The sequence below is a fragment of the Saccoglossus kowalevskii genome, chromosome 9 (genome assembly GCF_978046115.1).
Source record: "Saccoglossus kowalevskii chromosome 9, keSacKowa6.1, whole genome shotgun sequence".
NCBI lineage: Eukaryota > Metazoa > Hemichordata > Enteropneusta > Harrimaniidae > Saccoglossus > Saccoglossus kowalevskii.
Genome location: NC_140649.1, coordinates 29321732 through 29335743, shown reverse-complemented (window position 1 = coordinate 29335743; position 14012 = coordinate 29321732). Strand labels below are relative to the sequence as shown.

General features: G+C 35.3%; 2 protein-coding genes across 3 annotated transcripts; one reads left to right on the top strand and one right to left on the bottom strand.

Moving 5' to 3' along the window:
- Positions 1–140: 140 nt before the first annotated feature.
- Positions 141–9062, bottom strand: LOC100378919 (pleckstrin homology domain-containing family J member 1-like). Of its 2 annotated transcripts, XM_078011266.2 has the most exons (8): positions 8935–9062; positions 8713–8818; positions 8493–8578; positions 7402–7480; positions 7059–7140; positions 2771–2834; positions 1015–1081; positions 141–436 (listed from the first exon to the last, which is right to left on the bottom strand). In XM_078011266.2, the coding sequence occupies exons 2-8, from the start codon at positions 8810–8812 to the stop codon at positions 423–425; spliced, it is 492 nt and encodes a 163-aa protein (XP_077867392.1). In that variant the 5' UTR covers positions 8813–8818; positions 8935–9062; the 3' UTR covers positions 141–422. The 2 variants fall into 2 exon arrangements, with proteins under 2 accessions (XP_077867392.1, XP_085359515.1); XM_085503389.1 differs by having other exon boundaries at positions 8713–9054.
- Positions 9063–9552: 490 nt separating this feature from the next.
- On the top strand, positions 9553–13940 carry LOC100366715 (putative rRNA-processing protein EBP2). Its single transcript, XM_002737131.4, has 9 exons — positions 9553–9629; positions 9724–9807; positions 10384–10547; positions 11328–11451; positions 11921–12010; positions 12323–12398; positions 12683–12782; positions 13312–13453; positions 13849–13940. Exons 1-9 carry the CDS (start codon positions 9570–9572, stop codon positions 13933–13935), a joined length of 927 nt encoding a protein of 308 aa, XP_002737177.1. The 5' UTR covers positions 9553–9569; the 3' UTR covers positions 13936–13940.
- Positions 13941–14012: the final 72 nt, after the last annotated feature.

Sequence of the window (14012 nt, the reverse complement as noted above, 5' to 3'; positions counted from 1 at the left end):
CAAATGTACATTTGTAGGCTCTCCAGCAGTTGGTAACTAATAGGGGATTTTCTAGCTTAGTATACAAGCCATTTTAGTCTCTACTAAATCTGAGCGAACACATACTACCACAATCACATTTCACAGAAGCAAATCAGTGGTATTGGTAACTAGAATTATAAATATTTATTTATAAACTCAACAAATTAATTGGAAACTTAAACAAAAAGTGATACCATTATTCAAGGCTCAAAATATTAGAAATACATTTGGGTGATTTTTGATTCAAGGTGTGTCCCAGCTGAAATTTCTCTGTAGAGGGCGCTCTCATCAGTCAGGTGATCAACAGCCAATTGGTTTTTATTGGATATAGTTTCTTGATCTACTTGTATTTGATATTTTTGTGATTTAAAGCTTTATATAGGTTACCATAGCATCATTCCTCAGCTGTCTGCACCTGTACGGTAAAAGAATAACAATTTATTGTAAAGATAAATATTAAGGGTGGAGATGCCATCATAGATTCTATTTTACATAATATGACAACATAGCATAGCTCCCATCTATTGACTGATTTCATGACAAGGACACTTTTCAAAAACTAGGACGTGTAATGAACAAGAATGTGGCAGGGATTCAACACATTTTCAGTGTCGTACTGTCCATGGTGTTTTTTGCAATGAAAAACAAATCTTGGCAACACATTTTCCTGCTGACTTTATGAATACAAATTTATTTATAATCGCAATTTTTACTAATTGTTGGACATGAAATCACCATTTTGAGGAAATATGGAGCAACACATACATGTATGTACATGTATTACCGCTATAACAGCTACAATTTAATGTTTCAGAAGCTTTGTTTTATAAATTATTTTATTTTTTAATATGTAAATTTGAAGAAAAGTTGAATTAAACTTTGATTGACACCACAACAGCATCACCCTGAAAATGTGTGAAATCTTCCCGCCTCACTGGCCCTGTTAGCTGGATGTCATGTCTATAAAAGGGTGCCAAGTAATTTTTAATTTACCAAGTAATTTTTCTCTCTCCATATGCTTTTTCTGAATTTTCTGAATTTCTTCACATTGCAAAGGATCCTGCAAATTATGTAAAATAAACAATTACATATATAACCTATTTTATTTTTGTACATCTAAGTGAAATATATTCATAAAGCTGGGTCCAAGCATGGAACTATAAACCCCAGGAAGAACAACCACTTCGTTTCCTTTGAACTATGATAGTTGCCGCGATGTCGAATGTTTATTTTGACTGTTTATTTTGTCGCATTAAAAAATAAGCCGATTTACGCAAATGAACGTTTATCTCCGACTATCGGTCATTTTCGGAGTCAATCGGACGACTCCGGGAGATCACGTGACCGAGTTGTTCCGGTTATAGCATAAAAAAACAATGGCGCCAAGACAAAAACACTGATAAATGATCGACATTCAACGGGAAAAAAAACACATTGCCACTTCTGGCGATCGAAGGGAAACACGGAATTAGTCGGGATATCTCAACAACAAACAGCTCACCAAACCCCATGTTTCGCAAACTTTTGCAACCTTATTTTTTCGAGGGTTGAAAAAAACAAGAAGTAATCTAAAAACGACATTAAAAATTATGAAAACTCGCTAAAACTCCGACCCGTTGCATGATTTCCGGTACACTGAATGTCACCCTGCAGACCGACTTGTTTGCGCATGCGTAGTGAACGAAATATTTTACTGCGCAGATATGAAAATTTTTTTTCAAGTTTTCCGTTTCCAGCAAAGCGGTTGAAACGGGCGTATCGGCGGCAACTAACATGGAGTATGACTAATGTCGTGGAAACAAAAGCGAAAGCACTGTAAGATAAACTAAGACAAAGGTTTTTTTAATCCTCTTAGTTTCGTTGTTCTTCCTGGGGTTTATAGTTCCATGGTCCAAGTCAGTATAACGAATAACAGAACAGTTTATTGCACATTGTCTAATCTTGTTCCAAGCAAAAAACAAACACTATCATCAACCGTTGATTTATACTATATAGAGATCCTAATTTAAAATGTCTATTGGAAATTGTCTTTCCTGTGCTTTCAGTTACTGTTACTTGTTACTATATTTCTGACATCACCTGGAAATTTCACTTTATACACTTTGAAGAGACACTTTAATTTGTGATATAAAAAAATATATATATTTTGGGAATCAATTATCTTTCATTAAATGCTCAAGAAATAGATATACTGTAGAATACTTTATTTTCACTTGGAATTAATTTACGCTATTTTTGCTGAAGGAATGTTTCAGTGAAAATAAAATCCAGCGAATATACCTTTTTTCCTATATTTTACATTCAACTTGTGAAAAACCAGTGAAAATTAATTCCAGCTAAAATAAAGTATTTTACAGTATATGACTGTTTTTTAACATGATTAAAATACTCTAACTATAGCTCCCAATTTGCATAACATTGTAAGAAATAACAATTGAGCCAGTGGAATTATTTATTTTTTTGAAAATTTAACCAGCAAAATAATTTAATGCATAAATAAAATGCATATGTTGTATACAAAACATGGGACTCATACGATGCAATGTATGATCACCACCATTTAATACTGTGTCTGGCATGTAATGTGGTATAAACATTTACCAAATCTGCTCATACATGTAAGCACATTACAAGTGAGAATAATTTATAATTTAGTATGTGTTTTATATAAAGGCAATAAAATCTAAATTTATTTCGAAACTACTTGTGGAAATTCTTGATGTTTGTTTGTATGCCACATGCAACTTACCGATCCAGTTAACTTCTTTAGTTTAGCTTGTAACAAGAGAAACCGAGCCCGAAGACTTTCAAAACTGTAAAGAGAAATGAAATGAAAGTGGTGTTTTTTTAAAAGTGCTTTATTTAAATGATAAGAATCATGCTCAAAATAGCCATGTGTTCTAGGAAGTATGGCCTATTTTGAACTCCAAAATTCAAGTTGATTGAAGCATTACTGATTGAGCACATTGTAGACTAGCAAACAAAAAGACAGGTGTTCAATGTGCTTGCACTTGTGTGCAAAAGTTGCTTAGCAACAAGAAACAACCTGTACATGCTGATTTCCATTTTGATTAGAGTCATTTAACCAGAAAAATTGATTGTTATTCATGCTATATTAGACAACATGGCATTTAAATTCAAACATATGAACAGTCATGCTTCATTTCCCTGATCTAATACTGTAAAATACTTTATTTTAGCTGGAATGAATTATTGCTGTAATGACGTTTTGGGTCTTTTGTATGGAATCTAATTTTCACTGATTTTTGACGAGTTGAATGTAAAATATAGGAAAAAGGTATATTTGCTGGATTTTATTTTCACTGACTAATTCCTTCAGCGAAAATTAATTCCAAGTGAAAATAAAGTATTTTAGAGTAGTAGTAAAGGAGAAAACACAGTGTTTAGGTATTTACACAACATAGCCATAGAACTGAAAATTGCCAAGGGTAAAATAAACTGATATGGAAAAGATTTCGTTTAAACTGATTTTCAGCATTCAGATTTCATTTAGAATGTCTGACAGTTTGCACATTTTTTCTGCTCAGGTAATTTGACCAACTGGCTACTGTATTTTAGTTCTTAGAATAACCTAATACGGTCAAACCTGTGATCACCTCTATATGAAAACCACCTGCCTGTAGTGACCACTTTTATGCAATTTCAGGGCATAACCTGTGTATAAAGACCAACCGTCTTATGTGACTACAAAATGTCACCAATATTTTTTCAGAATTCAAAACCAAAATACTAATTTTTAATTTCCTTAAGTCAGATTTATTTGAATTTTGATCAGCTCAAATAAGTATGTTTTTTGTTGTAACAGTGCCACCTCATCATTGCCAGGAAAAATATTATGTAAGATTTACGAGTTTGTGATAAAAAAAATAATAATCTAACATTTATACCAAGATGAATATATAGATATTATAGGTGCATATGCTGCATCTATTAGATTGTTTTATTTTGCCTTAAAAGGTTCGTGCCAGATTGAAGAGTATTTATCATGTTAATGATACTTTCATCATTATTTATTTTTTTCTAAGAGGCTGCTGAAGATTTCGCAATTCATGTAAATGCAGATAAAGCCCATAGTTGAAACAAAGCTTGAACTGAAATTTATATGGTAGTTGGTAGAGGCACACCAATTTATATGGCGGTTGGTAGAGGCACACCAATTTATATGGTGGTTGGTAGAGGCACACCAATTTATATGGTGGTTGGTAGAGGCACACCAATTTATATGGTGGTTGGTAGAGGCACATCAATTTATATGGTGGTTGGTAGAGGCACACCAATTTATATGGTGGTTGGTAGAGGCACACCAATTTATATGGTGGTTGGTAGAGGCACACCAATTTATATGGCGGTTGGTAGAGGCACATCAATTTATATGGCGGTTGGTAGAGGCACACCAATTTATATGGTGGTTGGTAGAGGCACACCAATTTATATGGTGGTTGGTAGAGGCACACCAATTTATAAGGTGGTTGGTAGAGGCACATCAATTTATATGGTGGTTGGTAGAGGCACACCAATTTATATGGTGGTTGGTAGAGGCACACCAATTTATATGGTGGTTGGTAGAGGCACACCAATTTATATGGTGGTTGGTAGAGGCACACCAATTTATATGGTGGTTGGTAGAGGCACACCAATTTATATGGCGGTTGGTAGAGGCACACCAATTTATATGGTGGTTGGTAGAGGCACACCAATTTATATGGCAGTTGGTAGAGGCACACCAATTTATATGGTGGTTGGTAGAGCCACACCAATTTATATGGTGGTTGGTAGAGGCACACCAATTTATATGGTGGTTGGTAGAGGCACATCAATTTATATGGTGGTTGGTAGAGGCACACCAATTTATATGGTGGTTGGTAGAGGCACACCAATTTATAAGGTGGTTGGTAGAGGCACACCAATTTATATGGCGGTTGGTAGAGGCACACCAATTTATATGGCGGTTGATAGAGGCACACCAATTTATATGGTGGTTGGTAGAGGCACACCTATTTATATGGTGGTTGGTAGAGGCACATCAATTTATATGGGGGTTGGTAGAGGCACACCTATTTATATGGTGGTTGGTAGAGGCACACCAATTTATATGGGGGTTGGTAGAGGCACACCAATTTATATGGTGGTTGGTAGAGGCACATCAATTTATACGGTGGTTGGTAGAGGCACACCAATTTATATGGGGGTTGGTAGAGGCACATCAATTTATACGGTGGTTGGTAGAGGCACACCAATTTATATGGGGGTTGGTAGAGGCACACCAATTTATATGGTGGTTGGTAGAGGCACACCAATTTATACGGTGGTTGGTAGAGGCACACCAATTTATATGGTGGTTGGTAGAGGCACACCAATTTATATGGTGGCTGGTAGAGGAACACCAATTTAAATGGGGGTGGGTAGAGGCACACCAATTTATATGGTGGTTGGTAGAGGCACACCAATTTATACGGTGGTTGGTAGAGGCACACCAATTTATATGGTGGTTGGTAGAGGCACACCAATTTAAATGGGGGTGGGTAGAGGCACACCAATTTATATGGTGGTTGGTAGAGGCACACCAATTTATATGGTGGTTGGTAGAGGCACACCAATTTATATGGTGGTTGGTAGAGGCACACCAATTTATACGGTGGTTGGTAGAGGCACACCAATTTATATGGTGGTTGGTAGAGGCACACCAATTTATATGGTGGTTGGTAGAGGCACACCAATTTATATGGTGGTTGGTAGAGGCACACCTCTCACAATTGGGTTTAATAAGTCATGCACTGGGCCGATTTATTGTGGCTGCATCATAAGCAACAATTGCCCATGGTGTGTATAAGAATTGACTAATTATTTTAGTACTGTATTTACTCATGGCAATGCTGGATATTTTTTGTTCCTACTTACAGCGAGAAATTTCAAAATTGCAGTGGACATAGTAAATTTAATGTGTACGTTAAAAACATGGCGTTAGATGAAGATAATTTATGTTAATGTCTCAATCGATATGTCAAGGGTTACTATCAATATGATTGATTATGATTTTCGCAACCAAGGCAATTACATCGCCACTAGTGCGACCACGTTTCACCATTCTTGTCGGTCTGCAGCAAGGGGCAGATGTCACCAGAAACTCCAGCTGGCCTCGCATCCCTCTCAACTGCCTCTTTCCATCTTGTCGGGTGCCTTCCTCTCTTTCGCCAGACACCTACGTCCTCTGGATTCCAATCCATCAGGGCCCTAGGTAGTCTCTCTGGCCTCATACGACATACATGTCCGAACCATCAGAGTCGCCTTTGCCGCAATAGTAGGGAGACTGGTTGCTGTTGAGTTCTCTCCCTGATGGCTGAATTTTGTACTCGATGGAACCATCGCACTCCCAGGATCCTAAGTTCTGAGGCACTGATTGTCGAAGGCATCCAGCTTGTGTTCTTCCGTGAGGGTGGTAGCCCACATCTCTGCTCCGTACAGTAGTGTGGTGATTATCACAGCATTGTATATGCGAAGTTTAGCCTTCAGGCTGGTTTTACTTCTCCACACTTTACTCAGCTGTGCAAAGGCTGCTGATGCTCTACCCTTCCTCACCTGGATCTCTGTGTCCAGTTTATTGGTCAGTGTGACATAAGAACCCAGGTACTTAAAACTGTCCACAGCCTCAACAGGAGTATCAATATGACAAGATTCAAATAAACTTCCATAAGGAATTCCCCTTTATCTATTATTTATTCAAATATTTTATTATTCTTGTTCACATCGGATGTTGACTTGGGTCATCAATAACACATTATGTAGGATATATCATAAATTAAAGAGTATTGTTGAACGTTCTTGTAATTAAAAGCAAATATGTATATTATGCAAGTATCAATTGCTACAACAAATCCCACAATGCAATGCGGCCCATGAAATCAACATGCTTATTTCATGATATAGCTTAATTGTTTACTGGATCATTTATGTCATTAAAGAGAAAATATGGTATTACTGCATTAAAAGTAGATTAAACTAATCTGCTGAGGGTTTACCTGGCTTGTCTTAGAGCTTTCACCCACAATTCACAATGCTGATCAGATGCACCCACAAAATAATGTTTACCGTCTTGATATGCTGTGAATACGATAAATAATGCTGTAATGATGGATAAATGTTTGGCAGACTTTTCCACTGATGCTTTCAAGTAATCAAGATTTGTATTAAACATTAGTATTTAAATGAAAGCTGAGGGTTTGTAAATAAACTAAGGGACAGCTTTGTGTCAATCACTGTACATAATTACGGTACAAGAAAAAAAAGTTCAAACTAATATATTGTACACAAATTAACAGTTTTCCAATAAATGTAATTCATTGTCACTGCAAGTATACATACCAACTGAGAATACAAATGGTTTATCAGCTCTCGGCTCATGCTGTACTCTACAACGCTCCATTAGCAATGCACCAATTGGCTGTAAGTGATTCCACAAGAAAGTAATTAAAGATTCAGAGTGGAGAATTGTTGATATTTTTAGCATGTTTAAATAATTCTGTTTTAATATTCTAAGCTGAAATCAGCAGAGAATGTTTGTTTTATGAATATACTTATAAAAATTCATAAATTTTTTCTAGAAATTCGTCTCACTGGAATAAAAACTGAATTGGTAATCACTATATTCAGCAGAGCACCCCCTGCATCAATCAGATAGAATAGCCTAAACGTTACTGCACAAGCTCAGAAAATGTGGAATTGAGTTTATTTACTAGTTACATCGAATTAGGAGATTTCAACCAATCAGATTGTTGCTGTGAATAGTTTAATTTGTAGTTAATTCTGTACTTTGATTGCATAAACCATAACCAGGTTACGAAATATAACCACAAAAACCCGTTTTGTAATCGAAGAATTTTGAAGGTCATTAGGTGACATCCATGTCTAGGAGGTGTTGCTGTCTAATTTCAAAACAGATTTGCCAATATAAATATAGCATTTATATCATAATGTAGTGATAGAGTAAGAAATCTCACATGAGTAGATATGCACTGTTCACTAAAACACCAAAGCAGCTCACTGTGAATCACTGTGCTCTTGGGTAATTTTACATTCAATGTGTGCAACCCCTGTATCCATGGTGATGTCAGAGTGAACATTACATTTGGTTGTTGGTTGCTGACAAAATTAGATAGACACAATACCGAATATATTGCAACAGCAATGTCCAAACTTTGATTTTAACCAAGATTTTAACACAAGATTTTAACCGAATTGCATCAAAATTAGAAGCATACCGTAATTCACATAATTTTACTTTAGTAGGATCTAACAAAAGTAAATTGGATCCAGATTGCAAAAACTGCAAATGTGCACAATATGTCATAGAGGATGACTAACCAATTATTGAGACTATTATTTTTTACTCTGAATCAATGTTTCAATAAATTGTCCAAAACATATCGTTTTATTTCTAAGAACAACATTCTTACCTCAAGTCTGTTGCATTTACCAAGTTCATTTGTTTTGAAATAAAACAAAAAGTTTCCTCGAAGTCGACACCATCTTTCGCGGTAACCTAAATAAAAAGACGTAGAAGGTGATGTGAACTTCATGAAAATGTGATATTTCTATTCGCCCTACCCAAATTATTGTAATTTTTCTAGTTATCTTTCAATTTAAACTAAAAACGAACAGTTATGCCTACTGTACCTTCCCTAAGTTTGCTACCTGGCTGTTTGTGTAGCAGTCGGCCTTCGATTTCTGGGGGCTGGTAAGCTAAACGAATAAGTTCTTTTTCGTTGTATCGCATTTTGTACTAAAACGAAGATAAACTAAAACAGTTCTACCAATATAAAAAGAGTATGCGCTAGAGCATGTACAACAGGCGAAAACATGAAAGATGAAGAACTGAAGGAGTAAATGAAAATATACTTTCACTTCTTGCGCTGGGGAAATTTGATGAAACAGATGATCACGCCGTTAACGCAAACTTGTGACAGCTTCATCTTTCCAAAGGATAGCATGTATTTCCGGGTTGTCACCCTTTTGCGAAACTTGTCTATGTCGTAAAACCATATATTTCGTAAAACCATATATTTAGGGAGCACTCAAATTTTATATTCCGTGTGCTAAATCTTACAATCCGTAAACTACACCCACAATTTCATTGCGGTATTTAAAGTTGGCAAAAAGCATTAGTAACGCGTTTCATATATGGAAAATATACGTGGATTAATATTTCGATAGGCTGCAGTATAATTATACAATACATGTACTGTTGTACATGTATAATTATGTAATTACGATTGGCTATCAGAAGTTATGTTGTTGATAAATTGTTGGCGACCCCCAGTAAATTATTAAATGAATATATCCTTAATTTTTCAAACGTGATGATCCGCGATTATTTGTATAAAACATACAAATACAAAACAAAGAAAACATTAAGAGGCAATCAACATACAAGTGTGTAAAAACTATCTGTTCTAAACTAGATGTAAATAATACAAATTAAAATGTGCGTTTCAAAGCTGAGGAAAGAGTACTCAAACAGACAAATTTACAAAATGGCGGACTACGACGAAGAGTCTGTCTCGGAGCTGGAAAGTTATGATTCTGACGATGAGGTGAGCGTTTTTGCCGTAAATAGTGATCAAACGTGTTATTGCAAAGCTTTTTTGTTGTTTGACCAAATGTCTTGTATTTGTTTTATCTTATCAGTTACAAAGTGCTTTCAATAAAGGCGAACTAAAACCAGGTTTAAATTACCAAACACGTGCTCCGAAACAGTACACCAATAACACGGTAAGTAAACTATGGGTAACGAATTTACTTATCGTTCAAGTTCCAGCATTCTCTAAAACCGCCGATTTTTACTGTACAAGTACGATCGGATCCCTCAATCAACCAATGAATGACGATCTATTCGTGTGATATTCCATTCTAAAAGTTACCTAGCGAAGCATGTTTCTCAGTGCCCTAAACATTGTCTCCTTGAAAATCAAGCATGCACTCTCAAGCATGTCATCTTGAATCATTTCTTGTAATCCCCTCAAAATAGCTTGGTAATCTTTTCAGCTTTGCCATGACATTCTGTTCCAAGCTCAGATGGTTGCTCATGTGCCTTATGGTCTAAGTTTTCTCCTTGCCAAACTGTTGCATAACAGTAAATAAGACCACTTTGTTTTAAACAACTGGATTTTTGAATAACTGGTTCACTTATTTCTGATCTTAAAACACTGTATTTCTGTAAAATCACTGTTAATAAAAAAAGAAAAGGTACACAAACACGGACCACAATTTTTATTTTTCCCAGTAAAATGTTGTGTGTGTCGTAAGAGAAAACACGTTTATTGAGCTGAGTTGATTTATTTTTCATAGGTTGCAATTGATGAGAAATTAAACAGCATACAGAGCAATTTGGACTGGATAGAGAGAGTGGATATCACATTGGAATCCAAAAATACCAATAATGAAACAGATGCAGTCACTGACGATGACAACGATGATTTGATGCACAATGATTTTAAAAGAGAACTCAAATTGTAAGTAAGATGATATAGGATTCAAAGTGCCACACAATATTATGCTGCCCATGTGTTACTACTCTGTTTTTCATATAGGTGTATAAATGTTTCTAATCTGCTTACCACAGAAAGTGAAAATTAAAAAAAATACCTACTTGTCCTGACTCCAGTTGTCCACATAAAAAAAGTTGTCCAATAAACTTGCGTTTTTTAAACCGGTAAAAACACCAGTCAACTTTTGTCACGTTTCACAAAATACACCTGAATAAATTTGTTTGCGGTAACAATCAATCAGTCAAATTCATGTCACGTTGCTTTTCATACAACTGCTCAAAACATAGAAATTGCAGAGATTTTCTGTGAAAACGTCAAGTATTACAATTGTTAAAATGGTGATTTGTGTATTTATTTTCATGGTTGTCTCAAATAGACAACCAGTTTTCAGATTTGCTTGTCCTATGAGAAAAGTAGCTGTCCAAAACAATTGGACAGCAGACAAATTTTAACCTGGTATACGCATTACCAGGCTATTTGTTTTTAACCACATTATCTTGAATACGTATTACTGGTTATCAGTGACTGTTTATTTGACATACTGGAATAAATAAATAACTTGCTTGTACTGTCATTAAGAAGACTTGATAGTTTGTTATTTGTTGTCTCCAATACATCTTTCAAAACTTTTGACATATTATAATATTTTATGTAATTTTAAGATGTCTGCATGGCATTTAGGCTTCTAATACATGAACTTGAGCTGTATGTATGATTGTAATTAGAATGTTTTGTTTTTCATAGTTACCAACAAGCACAGTCAGCGGTTTTAGTAGCACTACCTCGGATACGAAAACTAGGTATTCTTACGAAACGACCAGATGATTATTTTGCTGAGATGGCTAAATCTGATGAACACATGAGAAAAGTAAGTGACTAGTGTTGAACATAGTGCCAGGCTACTTATCCCTGGTATATTTCCAGAGTTATTTGTCGTCTGTGAACTTCTAAGTAACTGACTGACAGCCATAAAATTATCAACAGCATGCATTGGCAGTGGCCTTCACTGTCACATGATCTGAAAACTACATAAATAATAATAACTTTATTACACTACTAAAAACCTTCAGAGGGTTTTTGTATGGTAAGGAACATAAATACAAAGAAATAAAAAACATACAATACATAAGAGATAAAAATAAAATGTTAGTAAAATAAAAGAAAAAATAAATTAATTACTTTCTGTGGTTTTAAAAATTGTGCTCTTTAAGTATAATACAATCTTGTATTCACAAGATGCATCGCAATCAGCCACAATGTACCAACTGCTATACGCTAACGCACTGAAAAATGTACATGCTATATGTGTAATGATATGAAACTAATTTGTTTCGCAGGTCAGACAAAAACTTTTGGGTAAACAGTTAGCAATGGAGAGATCAGAGAAAGCCAAGAAACTTCGAGAACTTAGGAAGTACGGCAAACAGGTAACGTGATTCTGTGATAGTCCTGATGCTCGTCACCTGTTATTATGCACAATGAAATGTGTCTCACTTTTTTCCTACATGAGGTTATATGCAGTGTGTAGGAGGGCCCGCTGTGGTGAGCAGCATATCGCCGGGCACGAGCCCGCATAGAGCCGCTGCAAGTGTAGGTCTTGGTTTTAGTAGCAGAAATTCAAGTGAGAACCTTAAAGACCGAAGAGGATTCCATATGAACATCAAATCAAATGTATATGGTTGTGATGACTACCACTCTTCAACATTACAAAATATTTTTCATTTATTTCTCTCATTTAGGTTCAAAGAGAGGTTCTTCAAAAAAGACAGAAAGAAAAAAAAGAACTTCTTGATTCAGTGAAGAAATTTCGAAAAGGTAACAAGCCATGTGTCCAATGATCAATTAGATATGTAAATAAAATTTGTAAACTCAGTAATTATTGAGTGAATTTTTTGTTCAGCTATTTCCACTGTTAAGTCAAATCCAACTTAATTAAATTCATTTGAACATGTACACTTAAACTTTCTGTTTCATTGAAAATTAATGACTAGGTCTCTGTGAATATAATCCAATTTAATACGAGAGAAAATCGTTGCTTTTGCAGTAAATTTCTACTGTTCTGCCAAATATACATAACTTTGTTTTCTTGCCATTGACAGGTCAAAAAGACAAATTAGAATTTGCTAACAGAAATATTGAAGCACCAAGTAATTTTAAAGGCAAACCAAAGAAAATATCACAGCCACAAGGCAAGCCTAAGTAAGTATTAAAGACATTGAATTGAAATAGTATGTACAAGGTTCTGGTCTCTGGCACCCCTAGCTGCTGTTAGGAGAGCAAATACCACCTAGACTACTAGTTTTACAGCAACCTGTGGTATTATTTTTCTGAATTTCACTCAACCTAAGGCATGATGCTAGTAATATAAAATTACCCAATCAAATTTATGTAAATGTTGCACACTAGAAGATGTTATAAAGGTTCTCGGGGGGGGGGGGGGGCAATGCTTTGGTAATTGGCCAGTTGGAAAGCTACACATGAACAAGAAATGTTGTTGAACCAATCAAATTTCTGCTTAGTAGCTGACAAAAATTTATAATTGTAGTAGCATTGCATGGAGCGCTGTTTAAAAAATGCATCACTCTGACAATTCACTCATTCTGTGTAATGTGACCATTTGTTTTTCTCATAGATGGACAAACTGAAATCTTTTCTCAACAGTACCTTTTCTAGATTGCCTCAGCATCATGGAATTTTAGATTATACCATAGAATTTTTTTTTTTGTAGACCAAATCCCAAAAGAGTATACAAAGATCAGAAGTTTGGTCTTGGTGGTTCAAAGAAGAGATCAAAGTCTAATACAGCTGATAGTGCAGCTAATGTGTCAGATTTCAAATCATCCAAACATAGCTATGGTACAGGACCTAAGGTAAAGGTTTCAATGCTGTCTTGTATTTACATTATAAGGTTGATTTGAGGGTTTGACTGCAGTGCTTTTCATGACTTCGTAAGCTGTCTCAGTTAAATTATTCTCCTCAAATTTGTGCTTGAAAGTGTTCCTTTCAGTTATTGTATACATATATGTACATTGTCAAAAAAGTCATGTATTATTGTCTGTCTAAACCAGGAATCCATTTAATGCTTGTTGTATGACATGTTCATTGCAAAGCTGACGTCAAGATGATACTCTGAGCAAAGCAGGTTTACATAATATAGGTTTTGATTGATTGTTGTATTAAACATGAACAATTTAGAGTACCGGTAAGTGTCCAAATCACATTAAATAAATCGATTATTTAATTGTTTGTTTTTTTTACTCTGTAGTTTAACAGAAGAAACACAAATAAAAAGAAAAATAGGAGACATGGTAAAATTAGACGAGAGAAAACAAGAGTCAAAGCAAGAAGATAAAATAATCATAGGGCTATGCCAGCATTTCCAAGTAAAGTCTGGGAGATAAATTCTGAAGGAACTTGTCCAAAAAGCAC